The 25,832-nt window shown below is 55.5% G+C and overlaps 1 protein-coding gene across 2 annotated transcripts; it reads right to left on the bottom strand.

Annotated features, from left to right (window-relative positions):
- Positions 1-1,569: 1,569 nt before the first annotated feature.
- Positions 1,570-24,974, bottom strand: FRMD5 (FERM domain containing 5). 2 transcript variants are annotated; one of them, XM_026855786.1, is made up of 14 exons: positions 24,864-24,974; positions 21,060-21,102; positions 20,691-20,769; positions 14,961-15,058; positions 13,317-13,440; positions 12,263-12,350; positions 10,031-10,119; positions 9,406-9,469; positions 8,718-8,809; positions 7,037-7,111; positions 6,269-6,337; positions 5,990-6,096; positions 2,660-3,012; positions 1,570-2,480 (listed from the first exon to the last, which is right to left on the bottom strand). In XM_026855786.1, exons 2-14 carry the CDS (start codon positions 21,064-21,066, stop codon positions 2,433-2,435), a joined length of 1,293 nt encoding a protein of 430 aa, XP_026711587.1. In that variant the 5' UTR covers positions 21,067-21,102; positions 24,864-24,974; the 3' UTR covers positions 1,570-2,432. The 2 variants fall into 2 exon arrangements, with proteins under 2 accessions (XP_026711587.1, XP_026711586.1); XM_026855785.1 differs by having other exon boundaries at positions 1,570-3,012.
- Between the last annotated feature and the right edge of the window lie 858 nt (positions 24,975-25,832).

Here is a 25,832-nt window from a genome sequence, read left to right on the forward strand (position 1 = left end):
GATATTTAAATATTTATTTAAATTTAAAAATACTTTTCATGGCACCAATGATTTTATGCTAACTAAGATATTGAATATGTAGAAAAAGGTACATTTGGAAGGAAAAATGTAACTTACAGTATTTGGCACATGAAAGGTTAATTTCTAGATTTTTTTTTTTTTTATGAAAACTAAGAAATTCACATTTTCAGGTATTTTACTGTCTACTGCTTAAAGATGCAGTATGCTATTATGAGACTTCTCTGATATAAGAACCTATGGAAACAACGTTTTAATATAAAGACAGGTAAAACTAACAGGTGGTGAAACACAAGACAGAATATGGAACATACAGGAAAAACATATACAATGAAAAATCACCAGTTCTCATGGTTTTGCAGTATAACGCTGGGTGACAACTGCAGAGGTAAACTAGGTCTGGCATTTATCGCTACGCTAGAGTAAGCCGATGCAAAAGGTTGCCAGGGTGGGTCCTCGGAGGCTGCGCTTGGTTTTGGAGGGAGGGGAGATGTCTCGGGTTCGGGCTGCGCTGTCATGACATGGCGCAGGACACCGGCCGCGAGGAGGAGGGAGCGCTGCATCTTCAACCCGGGGCGAAAAACATCATGTTTGGGACTACCACGCACTGCATAGAAACACCATTAACTACGGGCTGAGGTAGGAACACTACGCTAAGAGTTAATTTTGCTATGTTGCATAAAACAGGATTATCATGTAAAAATTGATTCCTCGGTCACTCGCGGCGGCTCCTGCCTGCTCAGGAGCCGGGGGCTGGGTGCCAAACCCTCCTCTGCCCTGGTGCTGGCAGCGGCGGCCGCGTCCCTGTCCTCGGCACCGAGACACCAGGGCCTGGCTCTTTATTCCCCCCCTGCCCCGCCAGGCAGTGCCTGAGCAGGGCCTCTCTCCGTTTTGCGGTGACAAACGACCCGTCGTGGCGTTGGATCGACCAACGTCATCGCGCGCTCCCACGCCAGGCGCTGGCTGAGGGCTGCGGGAGCTGGGGTGCGTGCCGGGGGGCGGTGGGCCGCTCCGAGACAAGAACACGGAAATCAGGCTTTGTAAAACTGCAGTTATGGCCCCAGCTGACATAAAAATCTCTCCCTGAGATGAAATAAAACTCGCTCACCTGTTTTCACCTTTTCTGTTCAGTATGTCCAACGCCTCAACCAAAACTTAACAGAACTGGCTTTTATTGCTCCCTGTGTAAATAGTCGGCGGCTTCCCAGGTAACGAAGGTCCCGGTGGTTGTGTCACAAGTACGACGAGTTGGTTTTATTGATTTTTGCTTAAGAACAGATGGGTCTAATGGCTGTCCATTGGCTTGTTCCGTGTCACCTCCACTCCTGTAGTTCTGTCCCTTTCATCTTCGGAGAAGTCACAAAATTAGAGCTCCTTTCTCTATTCCAAAACTAGCAATGGGTTAATCTGGTTTAGGCTTCCTGGCTACAAAAGCATTTACTCTTACCATTTGCTCTATGCGAACCGCTTGGTACAGCGGCACCACGGTCACCCAATCCATAAAGTAAAAAAAGACTTGATTAGATTCGATAACAAAATAGCATTTTGTTGTTAAAATAGACCTTGAAACAGTCTCTTTTTTTTGTTGTTTTTTTTTGTTTTTCGTACAAAATAGGTACAACTTTCGGAGGCTAAAGGTCTTCCTAATAAATCTGACGCGGTCGCCCCTGGCTGCGTGCCCAGGCTGGGCCGTGGGTGCCCGGCGTGCTCTTGCCTGTCCGTGCTCTCCCTGCCCTCGGGAGCACCGACACTTCAAGGCTTAGAAAAAAGTGATGAAAGGGCAAGTCGGCGGCGCAGGGCGAGGGCTCCCAGGGGGTGTGGAGAGCCGGCTCGCACACCTGCCTGCGAGCAGGGGGAACCGGGGCGTCCCCTGACAGCATCCCGCCACGCATCGTCACGTAGGAGACTCCAGTTAGTGGGAAGGGGTTTCTGCAAAGCGGTACTTGGAAGGAGGTGGGTGTGCACAGTGGCGGATTTAATAACGTAACAGTACATGAGTGCTTAAATTAATACTCAGTAGCACCATTTCTAAAGCTCCTGTGTAACGCGGCACCGCCGGGACGGGCGCAAGAGTAAAATCAATTCCTCTCTTTTTGCTTGGTGCTTCCAAAGTCCTACGTGCCTCTGTGAGAATCAAACGGTGAAGTGGTGTTGTGCGGGCTCCAGGGGTGGGAGCAGCGCGGCCGAACGCGGGGGGGAGGAGGCCCTGGGGGGGCTGCTGTGCCCACCACCCTCCTCTTCCTCCCGGAAAGCTGCCGCCTCGCCCGCGCCAGGCTCTGGGGCGGGAAGGGAGGATTTTAGTGTGGGTGTGTGCATGTGCCGAAGGTGCCGTGGCGGGTCCCGCACGTGGGGGACGGCAGCAGGTCTCTCCCCAGGCCCCCGGCTAGTTACGTGGCGGCTCCTGCCTTCAGGTGTCAATGAGCAGGCTTACCATGGCGCGGACTTTGCAGGCAAACCATCGCCTGAGGGGACAAAAGTATTGGTAATGGAACTGCTCGAACTCGGGGGTCTGGCGGATATCACGGAAAAAGGCAGTGTCAAGGTCGGACTCGGTAAGGACGATCAGGAGGAGGAGCAAAACAAAGAGGAGTCCAACTGTCACAAGGAGCAAACGGAGGACACTTAAAACAAACTTATTCACCTGTTCCGCCTGTGCCGCCCCCAGGCCGCCAGCACCGGGGCAGAGGGCCCGCAGCTCGCCACCCGCCTCCTCCGCCTCGCCCAAAACTGGTGTGCCGGCCTCCGACTCCTTCTCCTCCTCGATGCTGCACGGGGCCCCGTTCGCCTGCCGCGAGAGCAGCATCAGCTCCAGGCTGTGCTCGGCCACCGGCGTGGGCAGCACGCTGTCGGCTGGGCTGTAGTTCTCATCGGCAATGACGGCTACCCGCTCGCTGCTCTCGGCACGGCCGCTGCGCCCGGGGGCTGTGAAGGCGTCGCCGTGGGAAGCTGAGCGCACCGGGGTTGAATGGGCACTGTCACGCAGAGACTCCAGGCCTGGGGGGGCAACAGAGGGGGAGAAAAAAAAGAGGGAATGCTCAGTGGTATGGAAAGGGGGTCCTGCATCACCCAGCACTGCCCTTGACGCAGCAAAGGTGCCCCGGGTTGGTTTTTGTCCCTTGGGGCCGGCAGCTGCAGCCCATGGCAGCTTGTGACTGTGACAGTGATGCTCTAACACCCCTCTGACCTGTCACTGTCACTGACAGCCACAGGCAGGGGCCTGTGCTTGTCGGCAGTCGATCACAAACACATCCTGGTGCCATAACCACTCTGAGGTGACAGCCTCGCAACGCCAGCCCCTGCCCGGGGGTGGGTGATGCTGCGAGCAGGCTGCCCCCACTGCCGGGACAGGGGCAGGAAGCACAGCCATAGCAGCAGTGGCAGCGTGCAAGGATGGGGTGGGGAACAGAAACACCCCCCAAAGCACAAGCTATCCCCACAGCACTGTAGGAGTCAGCTGAGCCTGCTGCATCCCTCAAGGCGATCCTCGGGGATTTATCCTTGTGAATTTACCTCCTGTCTGGCACAGCCCCCCCCTCCCCACACCCCAGCACCCTGAGGAGGTGCAGTGGGGTCCTGGCCACACCACAGCCACATGTGGGCAGCATGGCCGACCCTGCCAGGGGAGCCCCAGGAGAAGTAGCTGTCCCCAGCCTTGAGGTGAGGAATTAAAATCATGAGGAAAGTGAGGCTGTGTCTGCCTGGCGAGGGGGAGATGACAGAGCAGGTGGGAGATGCGCAGCCCCCCCCAGCAGCCAGGTCTGTGGGGACGCCAGCCCTGAGTCACTGATCTCCTTTCTAGTGATTTGCTAAAAAAATGTTTTACATGCAGGAACAGGAGCTGTGTGCCAGCCCACCCCACCACACGCCTTGTCAAGCCAGAGCTACAGCCCAGCTGCCCTCTGTGCTGGGGCGAGGGGACATCTCCCCCCCACCCCCCAAATTCCAAGAAACCCCACAAGCGCAGGAATTGTTTCTTGCAGTTTTCACAGTGGTTCTGCCATCACAGTGCCCCGTGACACGGGGAGGTGGTGATGGCCGGGACCCGCGGGTCCCCAGTGCTACCCCGCAGCCAGGGCTGGATGTTTTCCCCAGCGGGGAGGGCACTGCCAAAGGGTGAAGCGAAGGGCCTGGAGCCTGTCCTGCCTGCATTCCCCGGGGCTTTGCAACCTCTCGCTTGTAAATACTCCCCGGATGCCTCCGGCTCAGCGCGGCTTAACGCAAGTGCCACTGCGGGCGCTGCTGGGGCAGCTCCGCCGATGAGCGTGGTGGAGGAGGAAACCTGTTCTCAGCCTGAGAGCTGTTTCCAGTTCGTGTGAACGTCCCCTCGCTGCACTGGCCGTGTCCCAGACGGGGTGGGCACCCCCCGGGGCAACCAGCAGCTCAGCTCCCCAACGGAGGGGATCCCCCTGCTCAGCACTGTCATGAGAGCGCTGCCCCCCCCCCCGACCCAAACTTCCTCACCACCTGCTTGTTTCACAGGATTGACGCAAAAAGCTGAAGAAACTGGGAAAAGCTGGGTCCAGCCCCCAAACCGGAGCTGCTTTGTGGTAATAACAACCCAAGGGCCAGCCAGCATGGGAGCCCCCAGCCCGCTCCCTCCCCACGCATCCTGCACCCCACATCCCCCTGAGCTGTGCTCGTGGGGACCCCCGGGGACACCCCTGCCGAGGAGGAGCCCAGACGCGGCACAGCCCAGTGGCTTGGTTACCTGGGCCCTGCGGAGCATCGCGGTCGGGAAGCGCCGGGAGAAGTGGCAAAGCCCCCAGAGCCCGGGCCAGCAGCCGTGGCCCCAGGGCCAGCACCCGGACCCTCACTGCCCGGCAGCAGTGGTTGATGAGCCGCAGGTGGACGCTGACTTTGGTTTTAATCTTGATCAGGCACTTCACCATGGCGGCAGCGGGGCTGCGAGGGGACGTAGGGACGGCTGCTCGCCCACCAGCACGGCTGACGCAAGTGGGACTGGCCCTAGGCTCGGGGCTATTTTGGGCTCCCGCATTTCCACGGGACCCAGCTGAAGTGAGAGTGAAGAAAAGCAGCTGCCAGGGCAGGGGTGGTGCCGGGAGGCCGTGACACCTCGGGGTAATTTATTGTGGGAGGCTATTTAATGCTCTCGCCGCTTCGCAACGGCACGCGGGGAGGCTGGGAGAGGGTGCTCACATTTAACTGGGTGGCAGAGGTGACCCCGTCTGCAGCTGCCGGGCACGCTCCTGCACCCCCCAGATCAGTGCAGGCATTGGCCTTGGCCTCCCTTGATGGGCAGAAATTCTGTTCCTGCTCCAAGGGACCCATCCCTTCAAGCCAGCAGCATTTCTGCACCCTGCCCGTGCCCGTAGCCCAGGGAGGGGATCGGTGCGGCCATGCTGGAGCAGGGGCTGGTTCTGCAGCCAGTCAGGTGCAGGGCACGACTGCAGGATGCAGCCACCCCCTCTCCCCACGCTCCTTAACCCACCTCTTATCTTTCCAAACTTCTATGCACCCTCACAGCCAGACAGGGACCGGGGGGACCAGCCTCCGCACTGCAGGCTGGCCCGGCAGGCTGGCAAGCTGTTGGCAGTGGCCGCTGGCCAGCCAGGAGCAGCTCCCAGCTGGGTGATAAGTTATTTTTGCAGCTTGTTCCTGTGTGTGGCCAGACACTGGCCTGGCAGCTCTCAGCAATGCTCTGCCGAGACCTTGCAGATAATTTAATCTAAATAATGATTGTTGAGGAATTCTCGTCCACTTGCTTCTGCACTGGAAACTTTCTTCCCACCCCCTGCCCTCTCTTTACCTGGGCTCAACTACTGCTGCCAAACTGGCCCTGAGCCACAGGAGCAACATCTGGTGCCACCCAGCCTTGCTGCAAGACCCTGGAGACACAGCAGGGACCCTCAGGGGCTACAAAAATCTGTTTTTTATCTGGGTGTGTGCATGGGCTTTTGGGGGTGTGTACGTGCGTCCATGTGCATGTCCCCGGGGCTGCCCCATGCCCTACCTTCCATGATGGAGATGTGCACGGCTCTCCTCCGGGTGCGGGGCACGCTGCTCAGTCGGGGGCCATGGGTGATGGAGGGGCAGCTCCGGCTTGGCACCAGCCCTGCCCTGGGGACCAGAACGGGGACAGTGTCAGAGCCCTGGGCAGTGCCAGAGTCACAGGCATGTGGCAGCTCTCCCGCTTCAGTCCCTCCACCGCCCTGGGAAGCCGGGTACTGAACGCCATGGGGGTGGGCCCAGCCCCGTGGACTGCACCGCGCCGCTGCTGCCGGGCTCTTACCGGTGAATCTCAGGGGGCTCCCTCTTGATCTTGGCACTGGACTCCATCACCTCCTTTGCAACACGGCCACTGCAGGAGGTTCAAGAACAGCAACCCTCAGGACGTGGGCACTGCATCAGCCAGCCGTGAGCTCCCCCCACTGCACACCGCGCCCCGGCACAGCCTGACCGCTCCCTGCCCCAGGGGGGCCCTCCCCGTGGCTCCAGAGGAAAGCAGAAATATTTGCTGGAAATCGGGGTGATGGAAGAGCAGGGAAAGGCTGGGCTGGCACCTCCACCACCACATTTTGCTGCTTCTCCTGGCATGAGATACTGTGGGCTCACCTCCTCCTGGGGAGGGGGGGACACACCATGAGCATTGTGCAGCGGGGGATGCGCTGGGGTCTCTTGTCCTGCAGAGATATGAAGTCCCGGGTCCAGACTCTCCCTCACAGGCCAGGGAGGAGCAACACCTCCCAGGAATTTAAGAATTGCTGCATTTCACTCCTTGTTGTTCTCAAAAACCAAACCTCAAAGCCCCAGCCCATTCTCTCCCCTCCTCCACGCCTGTCTCTCCAAAAATCTGCAGTTCTGGGGCTGGGGAGGGGGGTCTCGGCTGTGAAACTGGGAAGGGAGCAGTGATGGCAGTGCTGCACCAGGAGGGCCTGGGGTGGCAGGAGGACCCTCAGCAAACCCTCGGGTCTCCACAGCCCCGAGCTGCTCCCTGCAGTACACCTGAAGGAGCAGCCCCAAACACACCCAGTAGCTGCTACTTACTGTCACTATTTACCTGTATCGGAACCGGCTTCCCTTGAAGAACAAGTTGCTGCTGGACACGGTCCGGACCTGGCTCGACTTCTCCAACCTGCGACGGCACCAAGAGCCACGTGAGCATCCTGTGCTGCCGGCCCGGCACTGGGCGCCCAGGCAGGGCACGGCACCGGCACTGCCTCACGGCAAAGCCTTCACCCTGTTTTCGCATCGGCTTCATCCCCAACAGACCAACCCCCGGCATCGGGACAGGAGCTGTGTGCTGCTGGCACACGGCAGCGAGAAAAGCGAGTCCTGGAGATGCCAAACGCCACCAGGGATGAAAGCAGCTACCGGCCACAGTGGGGTGGCACGGACCCACGACTGGAGGGGGGCTGCAGCTCCCCCAGGTCCCCCAGTGAGCACCTACGGGGCTGAACCCTCCGGGGGTGCCGTGACCTGGCAGGGGTGCAGGGACCAGCTGGCCGTGGGGAGAGCTGCCAGCAGGGACAATCCCATCTCCCAAGCCCGTGGAGGAGCCCAGCAGCCCCTCAGCCCAGCCCACAGTCCACTCCATTACGCTGTGGTAATTTACTGACATGATTAATCCTTCAAAGATTTGTAAAGCAATATTGCAATTTCATTTCATGTTCATATAATGAGAAATGAAACCTGCTGATTGCAGCTGCTGATTGCAGTATTCCCAAAGAGAATACATCACACACTTTCTCTTGCATCTTGCTGATTAAAATAAAACTAATTACAAAGCATGAAACAGGCTATTTTTAAGTACAACATGAGCAGGATTGTAAAACCAAACCGTTCCACCTGGCTCCTCCCTGGGTTTTGGCACAGTCCAGCCTCTCCCTTTCTGGCTGACATCCCCATTCACCAAACCAGGGGCAGAAAAGCTGCAAACGAGGGAGCCCAGAACTCCTGGGGAGAGATAACACGTTCCCCCTCCTCCCCAGGTGAGATCCCAGTCCAGATATGCTCCCAAAGCCGGGCAGCGGGTGGGGACAGTCCCTCAAGCCACTGTCCCCAGCTGCCCCGACTTGTGGCTGCAGCCCAGACTGCTGGTCACCTCCCCAGTCCCTTGAATATCTCCCATGAATAATTGTTCCCAAAGAGCTTAGAAGCAAATTATTTCTGAAAGTTTTTTAGCCTTCTCCAGCATAAGGCAGGCTTTTTGAAAGCACCTGGGGCACTCAGCTTCAGTGGGGATTTTTGTGCAGGATTCAGCTCAAACAGACCCTGCGAAGCCATTTTGAAAATCCACCTTCAAATATTAGGTCAGAAAACACCCCGAGTTTTGCTGCTGCCTCTGGCACCGGCCACGCCTGCAGCACCTAAGCAGCCAGCTCCGAGCAAGCAGCCATTAACACAGAAAATGCTAAAACATGTTGCAGTCGGGACGTGTGCTGGTTGCTGGGCATTAAAGGTTGAATCTCCAAACAATTGGTTTTAATCTCTTGATTAAAGGTTTGCTGGGGAGGGATGAGCGCAGAGATGGGGGGCAGGAGGGACAAAGCTCGTTGATTTTGGTGGCTGGTGACTTCACCAGGGCCACTGGGACAGGGGTGCCTGCCAGCCAGTGACAGCCCATGCCTGGGTCCCAGTACCCGGCTGGTGCCATTGGGCGGGTGCCGTGCGGGGCAGTGCCAACCCGCAGGGAGATGCCAACCACCTCCTGACATGTGCTCGCACGGCCCGGCACTCACTTGTAGAAAGCCTGGTTTTCTATCCCACACTTCCAGAGGTGCTTGCAGGCTTCTGGTGTCGGGGCAAAATACGTAAGAACAATTTTCTTTTCCTAAAGGAGAAGGACAAGGAGTCAGCAGAGAAGAAGGAAGTGGTGCCCACCCAGAGGCCAGAGCAGAGCCTGCTCCAGAGCCGCTCAGGATGCAGGGAGAGGTTGGAGCATCAGCTGACATGCTGTGAGGGATGGGCAGCCAGGGACCTGCCACCCATCTCCTCCACCTTACTGACCTTTTTAAATATCCACAAACATGTTTTTTAACAAGTCAGGCTGCTGATCTGTGTGGGAGCCGATTCAGCCAGAGGTTTACAGGCTGATTTCGTTAACTGGAGCTGACCCAGCAGGACAGTGGTGACAAGTCACCACAATAACCCCAAAGGCAGCACGTGGCTGTGGCGGGCAGAGCCCTCAGCATGGCCCTGCCCGGGGCTAACCCAGTGTCTGCAGGCTCTAACGCCCAGAGCAAGGTGCCAGCAGGAGCGGGGAGGTGATGCCAGTGCTGCCACCGAGCTGCAGCCCCTGTCACTGTGCCCGTGTCCCTGCACCGCAGGAATGGGGTGATGCAGCCGCCTGCCAAGCTCACGGAGAACCTGCTGAAGTAACAACTGCAGCTGCGCTCGGGAAGCCCCACGGGGAGGGAAAGCACTCACCTCCTTCTGGCTGACGTATAAATAGAAAGTCTTTCCTTCGAATTTCATCTTGGTCACCTCATTCCTGAAAGGACACAGACAGGCAGGTGGGCGGCTGCGCAGAGCCCACCGCAGCCCGGCCAAGCACTCACTGGTGGTTTTGGGCAGCCTTGAGCCCCTATTTTCCATCCCTGGGGTGTGCCACGGGGCTCAGAAACCGTCAGCTGGAAAGGGGGTGCCCTGGGGTGAAGCTGAGGGTCAGTGGGGTGTCCTGGAGGTGCTGGGACTCTGTCACACAGGCACTGTCTGGGTGGCAGTGAGGGACACACTGCCCCCACTCTGAGGTGCAGCAAAGACCAAGGAATAACATGACCAGGTTCAGAGGGGCTGGGGAGGCTTTTGGGGGGATTTTGGGGGGCTCAGGCATGGGTACTGGGTGCACTTACTGCCATCCCATAGCAGGCACATCGCCTGGGGCAGGCAGCCAGTGCTGGGATCACCCCGACCATGCGAGCATCCCATGAACACCCTGGGGTGACAGGGGGCACTCGTGGCCCCTGCGATGGGACCCAGCGAGTGGGAGCGAGCCAAGGGTGCGGCCCCAAGTGAGCAGGGCACCATGGGTGATGCCGCAGCAGGAACTCACCATTTGATGAAGTGAACTCTCTTATTTCCTTGCAGAACCACAAAACCAAAGGGAGTGAAGGCCAAGAACGCCGCGTTCCCCGACACATCCTGGAAGACAACAGCAATGTCTCATCAACATGTTGCCAAACTGGCAAAACCTGTAGCCCAGCGGTGACCCGCAATCCCAAAGGCGTTGGCCCTGAGAGATCCCCCGCCCCAGCTCTGCCCGCAGGATGCTCCTGGCAGGTTCCCCCCAAGCCTGGCAGCAATACCTGCAGCCGAGCAATGGGGAGCTTCTTCAGCGGTGCTGCCGAGGAGAAACTGCAGTTTAAAACCAGTAATTAGTGTCATGTATGGAGCAAGGCAGCAGTTTAACTTAATCATAACATCTAGACTCCGGGGAAATGATCATTAATTGCACTGGTGTGCAGGGAAAAACAGATACATGCTGAATTTTAAAAGTATTATGAAGCAGTCATGGCCACTCAGTAATTGTTAGATTCGCCGTGACTTTTATTTGGCCAGCAGACATTCAGATGGGTTTCAAATGATGCTGAGCTGGAGCCAAGGTGTATGCCAGGCTCTGGATTTCTGGTGCACGGGGCAGGAAAAGCAGGCAAGGAATTTCACAGGGGTGGTTGCAGAAGAGTGATGCCTGTTTGGTGTCTGTGATGTTTCCTCAGGGGAAAGCATGAGATGTCCCGTGCCCAGGATCTCCCCAGCTTGGGGGTACAACCTCTGCCCCCAGTTGTGTCTTTCCCTGGTTTAATCAAGAGATGAGACAATTTCTCTGCTGTCTGCTTCCCTCCCCGGGATGCTGGATCTTGGTTACTCTGCTGGCACGGTGTAGGGATGGCAGCGAGGCAGCCTTCTGATAAGATCGCTTCTGAATTTGGCAGAGAACAAATTTGTTTTCAATCCAGATTAGATCAAAAATCTGTCTTAATCTGTCAAGGGTGAGTGGCTAAAAGCAAAGAGCCCTGAACCTCAACGCAGTATCCTGCAAGGCAAGATGTAACTCCCCAAACTCATTGAGTCAGGGACGCAGCAGCTTTGTCTTGCAGAAGTAAGATTTCTGTGCACCTTCAGAGAAACCTGCCCATAGGGAACGCACCAACCTGGCAGCAGCTCCGGCCCTGGGCTGCCCAAAGCACTTTGGCTCTTTCCCAAATCTGGGAAAACCTTCGGGAAAGGGAGAAGTGGGGTCTCAGCAGAGGGACGTGCCCTCCCAGTGGGTGTGGACCCCCTCACCCCCACACCCCCCCACTCAGCTCGGCCGTGCCTGGGGCTGGTGCTGCAGCTGTGGGCAACAAGCGGGGAGCTCAGAGATTAACAGGGACCTTGGAGATTAATGGGGTGTCAGGCTGGAACCCACACGGGTCTGGGGTTGCTGCTTTGGGAGGGAGGGAGCTGGGCTGCGGAGGCTCAACAGGGGCTGGAGATGCTAAATGGGGCACAGGACCCTACGGGGAAATAAGAGCAAAGCACAGACCCCCCAGCATTGCTCCCAGGGCAGCATGGCCCAATTCAGCCGGCACCTCCTGCCTGGCAACCACTTTGGCAATCGCAGACCACCAGTAAACGGGACCCCTTCTGCCCAGGCCACGTGTATTTACCACAATTGTGTATTTACATGGCATAGTTCAGTTAGAAGCCCCAGGGGACCACAGAGCAGACACTGCCCTTAGAGTAAAATTCTCCCTTTGCTTTGCATCCTGCATCCATCTGCATGTGATGGGATTATAAGAGACCAGAGAGAACCACACGCAATGACATCTACAGTCAATAAAAAGCATTTCAAACAGAAAACTGGATTACTGGCCCAGGAAGAGCAGAGCAATAGACTGTCTGTGGCAGATGAACGCTTGCTGGTTTCTCAGACACATTACTGACCTTGTTACTGCCTCCAAATTACAGGGTTTAGTAGAAGACGATCGGCCACTGTCTTTTATAGCTGTCTGCATGTGAAAATGCTTTCTGACAGCTTCCCTAAATGCCCTGGGGAAGGATTTCAGAGCCTTCACCCTCCCAGCTCCCCTCCATGCACACCCACCCACCTGGGGCTGGGTTCTGAGGCTGGAGAGGGCTGATGGCTCCAGCACATCCCACCCACCATGGCTCTGCCAGCGCAAAAACCCGCTGCAGGTGGCAAATGGCCATGCTCGGGACCAGCTACTGGCACCTCTGCAGCTTGTTACTGGCTGAAGTGGGAAATCCAACGCAAGGAACAGTGTTACAAAAATTGTTTTACCTTGCAAGGGTGTGGGTCAACCCCATAGGTCTCCAGAGTCTGGGCTTTCCTGAGGAAATTCAGCTCTGAAGTAGCTGGTGTCTGCCCACTACAGGAGGGAGAAAAAAGAATATTCCATGGAAGATACAAAGGTGAAAGTCAGCTCTTGGCTACAGGGTTTCTGTTAATGACAAGAGGCTTCAGTTGTGGCCTGCTCCCCTTACAGTTGTCAGTGCAATCAACCTGCAGCAGGAGACTTGCACTGAAATGCAGCCTTCCTTCCCCTGCCAACCTAACCTAGCAGGATACGCCGAACCAGCAGGACTAGGAAGGAGCAAAATTCAGGAGCATCTGCAAAATTGAGGGCTGAATTGCCTAGAGGCGGCACAAGCATTTCTTCCGGGAAACGGGAGTTTGATGGGCAGAAGGCAGCAGCCCCCAGCACGTGAGGGCACAGCTCAGCTGGGTTTCTGGGAGGTTAAAACCTCACTGGCCATCCCGTTGGGGTTTACTGATGGTCTCTCACACCTCGTGTTCCCAGAGCAGGGTGAAGACAGGAGGGGAGATGGCAGGAAGGGGGGGACAGGGGGTCCCCATCCTGCCAAAAAGACCAGAGACACCCCCCCCTGGTTGTGCTGGCTGAGCCAACAGCAAGAAGCAGGAGAAACCCCTAGGCCCTCCCTGGGGCAGGAAGGATTGGGACTGATTTTGCCGCATTGCCGGTGTATTTTTTTATTTGTCTGCGCTCTCCGCAGCTTGTCCTTGGCCGCTCGATGACGTTTTCTTTTCAGCAAGCAGAGGTTTGGCGGGACACAGCAGCTCCTCTCGCAGGGTGATTTGTTGTGATGCCTCTACACCATCAACGACCTGCTTTCCTAAAGCTCTGCTCTGCGTTTTTGCTGTTACCAACACTGCCAGGAGCACCACTGGCTCTCGGCAGGATCTGACACACAAGAACCGTGAGTGCTCATCCCATGGTATAACTGAAAATCCCAAACAGGGATAAAAATCAGTCAAGCATCAGTAATCCCTCCAGCAGCTGACACTCCTGCTCAGCGAAGCTGCCCGGCCATACCTCAGCTCTGACTTGTGAATCTCCGCAATTTTCCTCTCCAGCTTCTCTGAGTGTTTGGGGAAGAACTGGAACTTGGAGCTGTAGCCTTCCGGGTGCTTCCCTGGGTCGTAATCCCCAATCTCAGCTGGGGGGAGACAGAACCTGTCAGGAACAGCAGCACAACCCAGACCACGGTGTGTGTCCCCATCCCAGCAGCATCCCAGGAAGCTGCTGCAGCCCTGCAGTGCTTCCCAGCAGGAGGGATCATTAACTGCATTAAATGAATTTCACTGCTTGCTTGGGAGTCACCTGGCAGCAGGTGGTCACTGTCCCAAATTTATTAATTCCTCACCTATTTGCAAAGAACCTCCCGGGAGCTGTACTGGGTCTGTCAGTGGCAGTCCTTGGGTGATGGGCCCCGAGCATCCCTGGGGGCACCCCCGGCCCCCACCTGGATCCCAGTTGGGAACACAGTGGCAAGTGAATTCTGCTCCCAACTGCATCTTGAACAAATATAACTAGTTGGAAATCCGTAAAGTGACATTGACAGAAGCTCCTTTTCCTCTATTATTCCCAGGCAGCGGGGCAGAGGGCTGCCTGCAGCAGCGGTGGGCAGGGATTGATCCCTGCCTGGAAAAAAATGCTTCAAGCCTGGGCAAGCTGCATGCACAGTGATGGCAGCTCTGTCCTGAAACTAGGGTGCAGAAACGCCCAAGACACTGATTTCTGAGCTGAGCCCTGCTCTGTCTTTGGCGCGGGCTGACACAGCTCCGCTCCCCCTCCCCGCACCCCACGGGAGCTGGCAGCGATCGGATCGCCTCTGGCATCTCACTGTCGCAGGGCTCTGTAGCAGGTGTCTCCTGCTGGGATTTACAGGAATCCAGCAGCCAACCACCATGGGGGATGAAAGGACCTTGCTCTGATTTAATTCCCTCCAGCCTCAGGTCCTAAGACGTTACATTAATTTTTATGATTCCTGCTTAAAACACTAAAAGGGGGGAAACACACCAGCACTGTGAAATAACTCAAAAACGCTTTGGAGCTGAAATTTGACTTTTTTGGTTGCTGGGCTGAATCTCCTCAGCTCATCCCATCGCAGAGAGGGGCCCTGGCTTCGCACTAAGCCCAGCACCCTTGGGTGGAGGACCCCACTTTCTCGGCTGGCATCACAATGCTGACGGCACGTCAATGTGTTTTCCCTCCATGCCAGCACCTCCCAGCTCTTCCAAACACCCTGATGGCCCTCGCTGAGCACCTGTGTGTTCCCCCACACCGAGCAGATACTGGCCACCTCCGTGCTGTTGGTGCCAGGGGCAGCAGAGGCAAGAGCAGACAGAGCCATGTGGGCAGGAAAGTAGTCAGAAGGGCACATCAGGGCAAGGGGTTTTCTGAGGTTTTTTCCACCTCCTGCTCCAAACCCCACCAGTGCCTCTGCAGCTTGCTAGGAGCAAATGGCAGCACGGTGCATCTGCTGTGGGTGAGACCCCAGCATCCATCCTCACCCTGCTCTAGCCCAGCACTGCGCGGCACAAGCTTGGCCTCGCAGCGCAAGCCCTGCACTGTCGGGATGACATTTGTATTCCAGGTGCAGTGATCTGTTGTAAGTGAAATAATGTAATCGGTACTTAGCATGAAAAGCAAATTTATCTTGTCAAAAAGCATTACCTTGAAGGATATAGGCAGCCAACAAAGCAGCATCCGAAGTCTTGCAGAGGAGACGGCCGTGGTAGAGATCCCTTTTGATCTGCAGGAAGACTAAATACCTGAGGACAGAAGAGATAGTCCATTTATTAAGCAAAGTTATTAGGCAAAGTTTAAATTACCTAAACAGGCAATTTAGATGTGGAATATCTTCCATGAGACACCTGCACTAACATTTCTCTCCCAGCAGCCCATTTCCCAGACATTATGCTTGTAGGAGCGAACAAGTGCTAACTACTGGGCAGCTCCCCTGGTCAGGGCCAGCACTGATCTACAAGTCCTGGCCCTGCTCCAGCCCACTGGGTCATGGCACCTGCTCCAGGGCTGGCACCTGACTGGAGGGCTGATGGAGAGCTCCACCGACCCGGCTCTCACCCACACGGCTGCTCAGCAGAGACGAAGAGCTCCCCTGGGCACAGAGATACTCGGATGCACGTTCCCACTGGAGAAAACAGGGAAAGGAAGAAGCTCGTGGACGAGGAGGTGACGGTCCCTTCTGCCTGCCAGACCCCGGCGTCCTTTGCTTCTCCCTGTTTTGGACCATCACAAGGTCGTGGAGTGCCGAGGTGCCCACAGATGCTCTGTGAGGGGGTCTTGTGGTCCTGAGCCCACCAGTGGCTGCTGCGTTTCCCAGCCCTGCATCCTTGCCGGCGGCTCAGCTTCCCCATAATGTGATTTTTTCTCCTTCCCTAACTTTCTGTATCTTCCAGGTCTCTGCGTACACACCCACTTCCCTCCATCAGCTATAGCGAGCCACCTCTTGCGTTTGCCCATCTCTATCTCCATGCACCAAAGCCCAGTGAAAAGATAAACTATGTTGAAAAATTACATATTTGAATAAAATTCAACCTAAGTAACAGTTTGGGCTAAGTCATGTGGCAGTGCACTTGGGAAAACCTTTTGATGGTAAAATATAAGTCACAGAGTGAAGGAGTAAAATGGAAATTGGATGCTCGGAAATGTGTTTAAATAACCAAACTTGCACTCTGCAATATCTCAGTCATGCTTCATTTCTCAAATCCGTATTTATGATGAGATAAACCACTAATTTTCCAGATAAAATGTATTAAAGAGAAATCCAGATATTAAAGTGTACTCGGTCCAGGGGAAAGTGAATTTTAAGTGCAGGTTTCAGCTGCAGTTGCAGGCACACCTCGAAGGGCAGCAAGCAGGGGCAGCCCACCGCCACGGGGGCTCGTCCTGGTGCCGCGGGGGCCCCGCGGGGGTCCCGTGGGGGACGGTCGGACCTGGAGCCCAGCCCTGGCTCCACACCCGCCTCTGCCGCAGGGCACAGAAGGGGTCGGAGGGGGCTGCAGGCCTAAAGCTGAGCTCAGGCTTTACTCGCGGGAAGGAGAACACGGTTTTGTGCTCCCAGCCCACCGCTGCCCCCAGACTGCCGAGGGCTCCACGTGGTGGCCAGGGCTTCCAGCGCTCCGGTGCCAAACCTGCTGCTGCCCGAGCACGCCAGCCTGGAGCCAGACCCCCGGCTCGGCTGGCCCTGTCCCAGCACCTAGCACAGACCCTCAAAAATGCATAATCCAATGGGTTTAGCCCAGCCCCCTGCTCCCTCTAGGCAGGGCAAGTCTGTAGCTCTGGGCTGGTTTTACATTCAGGTGCCAAGCAGGATTTCCAAAGCCTCGCTTATGCCTTGGAAATATCCCTGGGAAAGCCGGGCTGTGGGATGAAGCTGCCTTGAGAAAGGATATTAAAGACGGGAAATATTTTTGAGCTTGACCCAGCCTCATCCCCGATGTTCTCTGGGTCCAGCTCCCACCCTCACAAGGGTAAATCCCTGACCCGTATTTCAATTCTCTTTACTGGCTTGACAACTGCAGATGTTTGCTAAGCTGTGATTAAAGGAAAGAAATACAATTAACATACTATATGTGCAGCTTAATGCCCACATAAATAGCCGTCGTTACTCAGAGACTTTCGCCATTTCACATTTAAATGAAGGTCTGATGGCTGTGGCAGTTGCTGGGAGTAAATGTAAAATCTGCAAAGTAAATAAATGCCTCAAGCAAAACAAGGAGATGTATCCGTGTGAAACTACTCCCGGGCACTTCTTTGGGTCCCTTAAAATGCTTCTGTAGGAAAAAACAGATCAATCCCACCCCAGAAAGCTGATTACAGCGCATGGCCCCGCACCAGCAGAATGCCTGGCATTCTGAGCTGAAGACACTTGTAAAGAGGCCCATCAAACGCACCCAGGGCTCTTTACAAATGCTTCGCTCCTCATCTGCATCCCTGTCTGAGTTCAGGCCCAAGAACAGAGCCTTTGTCAGGCTTCCAAACAACATCTGAAGGGTTTTTTTAGTTCTGATTTTTGGGTCCTTCTGTGAAACACGAGCAAAGATTTAATTAATTTTGTACATTATCATGAGGAAACCAAAAGAGTTTTTGAAACACCTCAACATCCTCTACTTCCTCTAACTGATCTGTCCAACACAAAACCAGAGTTTACTAATGCAAAACTGATGTAAAAAGCTGAGCCTAGGTGTATTCCAAACACGCTGCATGACAGGCTGAGGGAGCCCAGACATCCTCTCTCATTTGCTGCCCGCAGAAATAGACTGAAAATCCCAAGAATTAAATCCTGGAATATATTTAGCTCTATCAGTAAGCCTACTTAATTCTCCATAAGCTTAGCACGGTCCCCAGTTATACATCTGGAATACGGAATGGCAACAGAGCACCGTCCCCCGGACCTGGAGGATCCACAGCCGGGGCTGGGATGTGCGGAGGGATTGGGGGCTGCGCGGAGGGATCGAGGAGTGCACGGCGGAATTAGGGGGCTGCACGCAGGGATTAGGGGGGTGCACGGAGGGATCGGGGGCTGCACAGAGGGATTGGAGCTGCTTGGCTTCAGGCTGCTGAGGCTGAGCCACTCGAGTGAGTGACAAGGGTTATTTGAGTGACAAGGGCTATTTGCCACCATTTGAGGGTATTTGGGGCCAAGATGTTGGGGGTCGGGCAATTGCAGCAGTGCAACACGACATTCAGGAGGTGCTGTGCTACTTTTGACCCCGGTTTTACAGGTTAGCGGGGGCCTTCCTTCTGCAAGAGGGGCGACCTCCTGCCTTGGACTAAGGTACGTCACAGGCAAAAGCCAGCGTAGGAAGAGGGGAGCACTGCAGATGCATACACAAATAACAATGTTTTTTCCCCATGCCCAAACTCTTTGTTCACCGATGCAGCTCACTGGCTTTGTCTGGAGCCCTCACCCTCACCCTGTTTGGCAGATGAGACCCTACAAGTTCTGGGCCCTTTCACACCCCAAACCTCGAGCCAGGCCATAGTCAGGAAAAGCATTTCTGCAGCCATTTCTTCACGTCGCTTCTCCAGATACTGGCCTTCCCTGCCCTCGACTTCACATTTGGGCACATGCAAATGACTAAAAGCAGAAGAAAAGTGAAACATTACCCTCCCAGAGCTTGTTGTGAGAATCAGACGCTCCTGCCACAGTGACCCGGCTCCAGGGGGTCAGCAGCTTTCACTTTTTGCCCCAAAACACTTTTGGAACCTTTGAATCAATTTTATACTTTTCTTCGCAGTCTGCAGATGCCCACGCACCAGGACTGAGCCGACAGACTTTCTACGGTACAAACAGGCCCCTGCTTTGAAGCCAAATATTCTGAAAATCAGGGTGGCAAAGCGCAGCCCAGCAGAGCGGAGCAGCAGACGCTATCGATGCTGACCCAGTGCCCGGCCAGGGCCCTTCTGCCCTCCCGCTCCGGGTTCTCCCCGGGCAGAGCTCTCAGATGCTCCAGAGAGGTACGAGTCAGGGAGGGGTCTGCGGAGCAGCCCAGCCCCACATGCCAAAACCCGCCGCCTTCACCCAGAGGGAGCTGGGCTGGGGTGCTTTAGCATCAAAGGAAGGTCACCAGTCCCTTAGTCATCATTAGGTTCTCTCTGTTTTTTACTGTAAATTTTTGGATGCCTTTAAGAAGCAAATTTTCCCCACAAGACAATAGAGAATAAAGGGGAACTGAAGCTGTCTGGAGGTAGGCACAGACTTGGCACTGTGTGAGCCCAGTGGCAGCCAGGCTGCCTCCATCCCTGGAGCTGGCGGAGCAGAGTGGTCCCTGCATGAGCGGTCCCTCCTCTCCGCATGGCATCAGAGGAGGACCCTGGTGAGCGGGAGCTGCTGCCCAAAAGGTGACAGTCCCCCGATCAGCCAAAGCACCCTGATGGCAAATCCCAAGTCCTGTCCTGGGCACAGGGCTGGCAAAGGACCTTGCAGCCCTGCCGGTGACACTGTGCCAGGGACAAGAGCAGGACAGACCCAGGGGACACCACTGAGTTACAGAGGTTCATCTGTGCCACCTCTCTTCTACCCACACCCTGAAGACTGAGCCTGCTCCCAGTCCCAGGCATGCTGACACACCACCTTTCACACTCCCGCCTTGTCTGACAATGCAGAATTCCCCACAGCACCTTTACACATCTCTAGCAAATTTTATTCAGTGCTTAAGGACCGGCCGCATTTGGGAACCCAAAAGCAAGGCTGGCACTGCCCACCCATCCCCCGGGTGAGGCTGATGCCCTTCTCGCTCCCCTGCACCGCTTGCAGAGCGGGGAGATGCCAGAGTCTGCGCGGGGCAGTGACTGCCCCGGCCCCGGGCTGCAGGGGACAGAGGGGTGCCCACTCCATGGCAGTGCTCTGCGCCCTTGGCACTCTCCCACCAGTGTGCCTCCACCCAGCCCACACCATTTTTATTACCTTCTCCCTAACAAACCCCAGACTCGTAGAGACAACTCAGAATTATTTGCAGCAATAATAGCAAAAGGTTCCAGGGGAAAAACACAGAAACCTCTAGTTAAGGCGCCAGCCCAGCTGCCTCAGACGGACCCGACCCTCCACAACATAGCAGGCGGCGGGGCTCGGGCTGTCGTGCTCTGGAGATCCACAGTCACGACTTGTTTTCCAAAGCTGCTGTGATTTTCCCACAAGTGCTCTTCACATCCTTCCTTCTGGCAGGAAGAGCCACGTGAAGAGCCCCTAAACATAGAAACTCGAGAGAAGTGCTGTCAAGTTTCTGCATCACAGTTTATCACCCATTTCTCCCAGAGCATTCATGCCCCTTACATAAAAGGGATGTGGCTAATTACTTCCAGGGGACGTCAAAGGAACTGGAGACACTTGAACCCTTCCCGACAGAGCAAGTGCACACGACACCCTGAGCTAAGGGTGTGTGCAGGCAACGGCACCAGCAGCTGATTCAGAAGTGGTGAGAGCATTAGCAGAAGCAGAAACCAGACTCTTGCAGAACTGCTGCTCCTGCTTGAACCCATCTTCCCGCACCAACAGGACTGGGGGTTCCAGCTGGAAGATTTTGGGGAGCTAGAGGGGAGTAGGCAGGAAGCTGCGATGGCGGTTACCCTGTGCTGCACCCTGAGAGCTTTGCCCTGGAAATGGTGTCTTTTGTAACCGACTGGCAGCCCCAGAGCGAGTTGGTGGGTTTAAACCCACAGCCAGTGCTCTGTGCCAGGTGCAGCAGCTCCCCATGGAACCAAGCACAGGTGGGCATTTCCATACTTTTCTCCCACAGCTGGAACAAACCATAAACGTTCAGATTTGTCTGCACATCTAAATGGCCGTTGCTCTCCCTTGACCATAAAATGAAGCTGGGCGGGTTGTGTTCCTGCCTCAGCCAGGCCTCTGCTGCCCAGTGCCAGGTGCCCTGTTCTTACCTGGTGATCTCCTCCTTCAGAGCAGCGGGATCCGTGGGGTAAAACTTCACACGGAAGCACATAGTGAAGGGAGGCTGGGCTGCGGCAAGAACAGTGACAACGCGGTCATCGAATGGCGGGGTTTGTCCCCTTCATCCCCCCAAATAATGCTGCTTGAGGAGACGGTCGGATATTGCTGGGGGTCCCACCTGCCCTCCCTGCTACCCCAGTTACCCCCAAACCCTTCTGACCCAGTAGAAGAGCTTTGTGGCTAATCAAAAAGGCATTTTTTTCTGGGATTCCAGAGAGGAAGGACTGGAGAAAATGAAAATCCATCTAAACCAAAAGGAGCACACACTGTCCAGGACATCCACTCGCAGCAATACTCACCCCTCATCTGCTTCACAACTGACTTGGTAAATTCCAGCCAATGCTGAAAGAAAAAAGAAGGAAATTAAAGCAATTCAGTAACAAATACTTTCAATTAATAGCATTGACTCTTCAGGGCAAAATTGAAGGAACAAAAAACTCCTCTGCTTGAAATAAAAGCCTATGCCGTGGCAGATCTGTGAGCAACACGGTAGAGGAGCCGGGATGCAATCCTGGCCCAACCGGTAGCCGAGGGAGGGCCCAAGCAGGACCAGAGCTCCCTGTTCCCCACTCCATGTTCCTTTCTCTGCATGGCCCCAAGGGAAGCTGGGTGCTCCATGTCCCCTCTTGGCAATGCCACGGGGTCAAGGTGGTGGCATAGCCAGGCTTCACTGATGCTGGGCGAGCAGTTGCCTTGCTCAAGGACCCTGTGCCAGCCCCAGGAGAGGTGCTGGGCAGAGCAGCAGTGTGTTGGGGAGCATCTCCCTTCGCTCAACAGGACACGATGTCCCCAAGGCCAAGTGCAGTTTTCTATCAGTGACAACAACCTGGCCAAGGTACACGCTAAAGGCACCCTCCTTCAGACTGCACAGCCTCCCACTCTTGGGGTTCTGCTCAGCAGCTGGCTCAGTGAGCCACCCGGCAAGGTGAATGATTTCATGCCGAGGTATCTGGTCTCTGGTTGTTAAAATCACCTTTCCCTCGTGCCACGTGGCTGCATGGGTGCGCTTGATGGTGCTAGAGAAGTGCGTGGGCTGGTCACTTTGAGATCTGATCTTTAAAACCTAAATCAAGGTCCTATATGGCAAAAGTACAAACCCCAAGAGTACAGGCTGGTGGCTCTGGGTCATGGGGGGCTCTCCTGGGTCTCTGCCCTGTGTCCCGCTGACCCCTCAGGCTGTATCTCATGTTTGTGGCTGCGCCAGGGCAGGCGATGGCACTGCAGCGCTGGCTGCAACAACTGGGCCCAAGCTAAGCCCAGCCAGAACCAGGACCTTGAATTACAGCATGACACTGGGAAGGTTCAGCTCAAGCCTGTATTTCTGAAATTACACCTCTGTGCCATCGAAAACAAACCATCAAGCTCTGCCTGCAGCAAAGCCTCTGCCTGCAGCAAAACCTCGGCAATAGTGGCGGTGACTTGCAAACGTTTGGGCAGGCACATTCAGGAAACAAAGTGGGGTCAGTCAAGAAGCAGCTCCAGTTGCCTGTGTGTTGGGAAGAGGGAGCCCCAAAACACCGAAGCAAAATGACGATAATTAAGGCAAACACTAGTTAGCACACAGGATTACAGACCTACAAACATACATCACTGGGACTGCTGGAGAGAACTCTAAATATTAACGGCCACCACTGAGACAAGAACAGCGAGCGGTGGCCACGCAGTGGCATGAACGGGGTCAGGTTTCACTCGGGAATTTCTGGGGTGTGTTGGGAACCTGATGCAGATGTGCCAGTGGCGGGGCCAAGGGGGCCAGGGAGTGCCCAGGGGTCCGATCCCTCACATTGGTGACTGTGCCGACACAGCCCCTTGCTGGGGAGGCTTTGGGAAGCCAGGGGACGTGGGGCAGCCCCATGGGATGCAACAGCCACTGGCAGCAAGTGGTCCTGGTGCTCCAACGCCAGCACTGGGACAGGGACATCCCAGAGGGTTCCTGTGGGAAACAACCGCCCAGTCCCAGGAACCCACTGCAGGAGCAAGGGCACCCCCATCTCACAATAAGGAACGTTGACTGGTGCAGCAGAAATAATGAAGCGCTGGCTTAGTTCATCGCAGGCTTAAATGCAGCACTTTTCACTTGAGGAAATGTTAAACCCGGAAGCTCTTGGGCAGCCACAGTGTCCATAAGCAGCAGGGCTGGGGCTGGCTCACATATGGAGGGGTCTCCCCTGCCCCACGCACAGAATAACAGAATCGTCTAGGTTGGAAAAGACCTTGAAGATCATCCAATCCAACCATTAACCTAACGTTGACAGTTCCCAACTCCACCAGATCCCTCAGCGCTGGGTCAACCCAATTCTCAACCTCTCCAGGGATGGGGACTCCACCCTGCCCGGGGCAGCCCATTCCAACGCCCAACAGCCCCTTCTGGAAAGAAATACTTCCTAAGAGCCAGTCTGACCCTGCCCTGGCGCAGCTTGAGGCCATTCCCTCTTGTTCTGTCGCTTGTTCCTTGGTTCCAGAGATTCATCCCCCCTCTCTGCACCCTCCTTTCAGGGAGCTGTAGAGGGCGATGAGGTCTCCCCTCAGCCTCCTCTTTTCCAGACTAAACCCCCCCAGTTCCCTCAGCTGCTCCCCCTACGACCTGTGCTCCAGACCCTGCACCAGCTCTGTTGCCCTTCTCTGGACACACTCGAGTCATTCAATGTCCTTTTTGTACTGAGGGGCCCAAAAAGTGAGTGAGTGAGTGAGTGAGCAGTCCTGGCCTGGGATGCTGCTTGAAGCTGAGTGACGGTTCTTGCCTCAGCCCTTGTGCCCTGAATTGAATCAGATTATTCTCAGGAGAGGCAAAGCACAGGTAAAAGGAGCATCCTCAGCATTTCCGAGTGTGCCAGCTCTGCCCAGCGCCCCTCTCCTCTCTCCCAGGGAGCCGCAGCCACTTCAGCCTTTGCATCCAGAGCGCCAGAGAAGCAGGACCCGGCCCTGGGCACTGACCCACCACATGCGACACCAGAGAAACGTCCTCTCCTTGAGCCAGCTCGGTCAAGACACAGACCTTGCATTCCCCATCTGCCCACGCATTTGCTGCAAGAGAGGATGCTCCAAACCCGCCCGCCCCGATACGCCTCCTCCATGTGATGACTGTGCAGAGGGCTTCTCCAGAGTGCCGTGCAGGCCTCTGGGAGAGGGCAGACTACGGCAGCGCCCTCTCTCCACCAGCTGTGCTCACAGGGAGGATGTATAAGAATGCATTATACACAGGGTTTTATTTCTAGATGTGTTTAAAGAGGTGATTCATCCAAAATCAGGGAAACAAGGAGCTGACACAAGTGGGGCAGCAGTTAATGATCCCTTGGAATCATGCAAGAGAAATGCCAGTTTGACACACGTTTGTGCAGAGCTTCTGTTCTGCACATTTTAAAAGGAGAGTAGAGAGTTAACCCCAAGGAAGGGGCAGGCCTCACTCACACAACTTCTTGGTGGAAATCCAGCTCGTTGGGAGGGTGGCACAGGTCCTGCCGTGGGGGCTCTGGGCTCCATGCAAGGCAACACACTCAAGTGTTTGGATTCTTAGCAAAAAGCTGTCACATGGCCTAATCTCAGTGTTAAAAAGCAACTCTGCACTAGAAATAGTCCTGCAAACCCAGTGTCAGATCTCCCTCTGCGTCTTTGCCATAGCATCACATCCTCTCCCTTTGCAAACACAAGATCTTTCACCACGTGCGTGGGGACCTGAGAGCTGTGTGAGTTCTTCTGGCTCACGCATCCCGACCAACGCTGAGGACACATCAGTGAGGCCGGGACATGGTGGCTACTGATGCCGGAGCGAGGGTATATCTTGGCCCCCACTGCCTGGGGCTGCAGAACGAGATGCAGCCCTGGCTCTGGCAGAGGAGGTGGGAAGGGGCAGGGGGCTCTCCCCAGGGTGCTCAGGGGGCCATGAGCAAGCCAATGACCCTGTCGAGGCACCATAACCTCCCTTGCCCAGCAACAGGGGCAGGGAGCACTGAGGGGAAGAGCCCCTCATCACTGCCTAAATTTTATGGATTTTATTGAGCCATTTGCCTCCTGCTCTGGTTCTCAGCTGCAGAAGCAAGAACAAGTCTGATACCACCAAGCTGCAAGAAACCCCGTCGCCCAGCCCAGGCAGGAAGGGCTCTCACCCTTTGCTTGTCAGGGTCCACAAACCGAATGCCGAAGTAGTCCTTCTCCAGCAGGTTCAGGTGGTGGCAGAGAAGATCGAACAGGTACTGGCCCTTGGCATCTCTCTGCAAGACAAAGAAACCCATTGACAAAGTGTCAGGAGGAGGGTGGAGGAGCTGGGCCACGAAGGGTCGGTGAAGGCTCCCAAACCTGTAGTGACACCAAGGATGGTGCAAATACCATCAACCTCCCTGGTGCTTCCCCAGTGGTATTTTCAGCTCAGAAACCATCTCCCACCCCACCCGAGGGGCAGCCCAAGAGCAGCTAGGAGCAGGACCCCATAGCATACTGGTCCTTGTCCCCATCCCTGTCCAGTTTGTCCCCAGGCGGGATGCTGAGGCCACCCAGGGCTTGCAGAAAACCACAGCATCTGCTAAAAACCACATTTGCTTGGACAACAAATCTGCATCCAGGCAGCTTTGGGCAGTGCTGCGGAGGTGAAGCTGCCTGGATGGAGCACGCGGCGAGAGCATGGCAAGAGCAGAACAGCAACTGCCCCAAACACGGCCTGAACACCACGGAACACACAGTGTATTCTAAAAGCATCAAGAAAACCATTACCCGGGTCATAGCCTGTCTGGGAACCACCCTGCAGCTTGAGTCACAGCAAAGCGTTAGGCGGGGGGGCTGTGAATTCTGGGGTCTCTGCCTGGCCTGTGTTTCCAGGCAGAGCAGCACGGTCACGGCTTTGCTGGTACTGTGATCGCTGTTGGACTCACTCGCTGCAGATGCAGCACAGGGCATTCTCAGCTCATCGCTTCTGCTATTTTATGGCTCTCCTAAACAGTCTTTCCCCGGTCTGGCACTACAGCTTGAGTCCAGGGCTGACCTCCCTATTTTTAGCGAATTTTTATGTGCTCTTTTCTGCTATTGAGCTTTTAACAAAAAACCTTCCCCCTTCCCTGCCCCTGGGATGCGGCATCACTGTG

The sequence above is a fragment of the Athene cunicularia genome (assembly GCF_003259725.1).
Source record: "Athene cunicularia isolate RWA chromosome 10 unlocalized genomic scaffold, athCun1 chr10_part1, whole genome shotgun sequence".
Classification (NCBI taxonomy): Eukaryota; Metazoa; Chordata; class Aves; order Strigiformes; family Strigidae; genus Athene; species Athene cunicularia.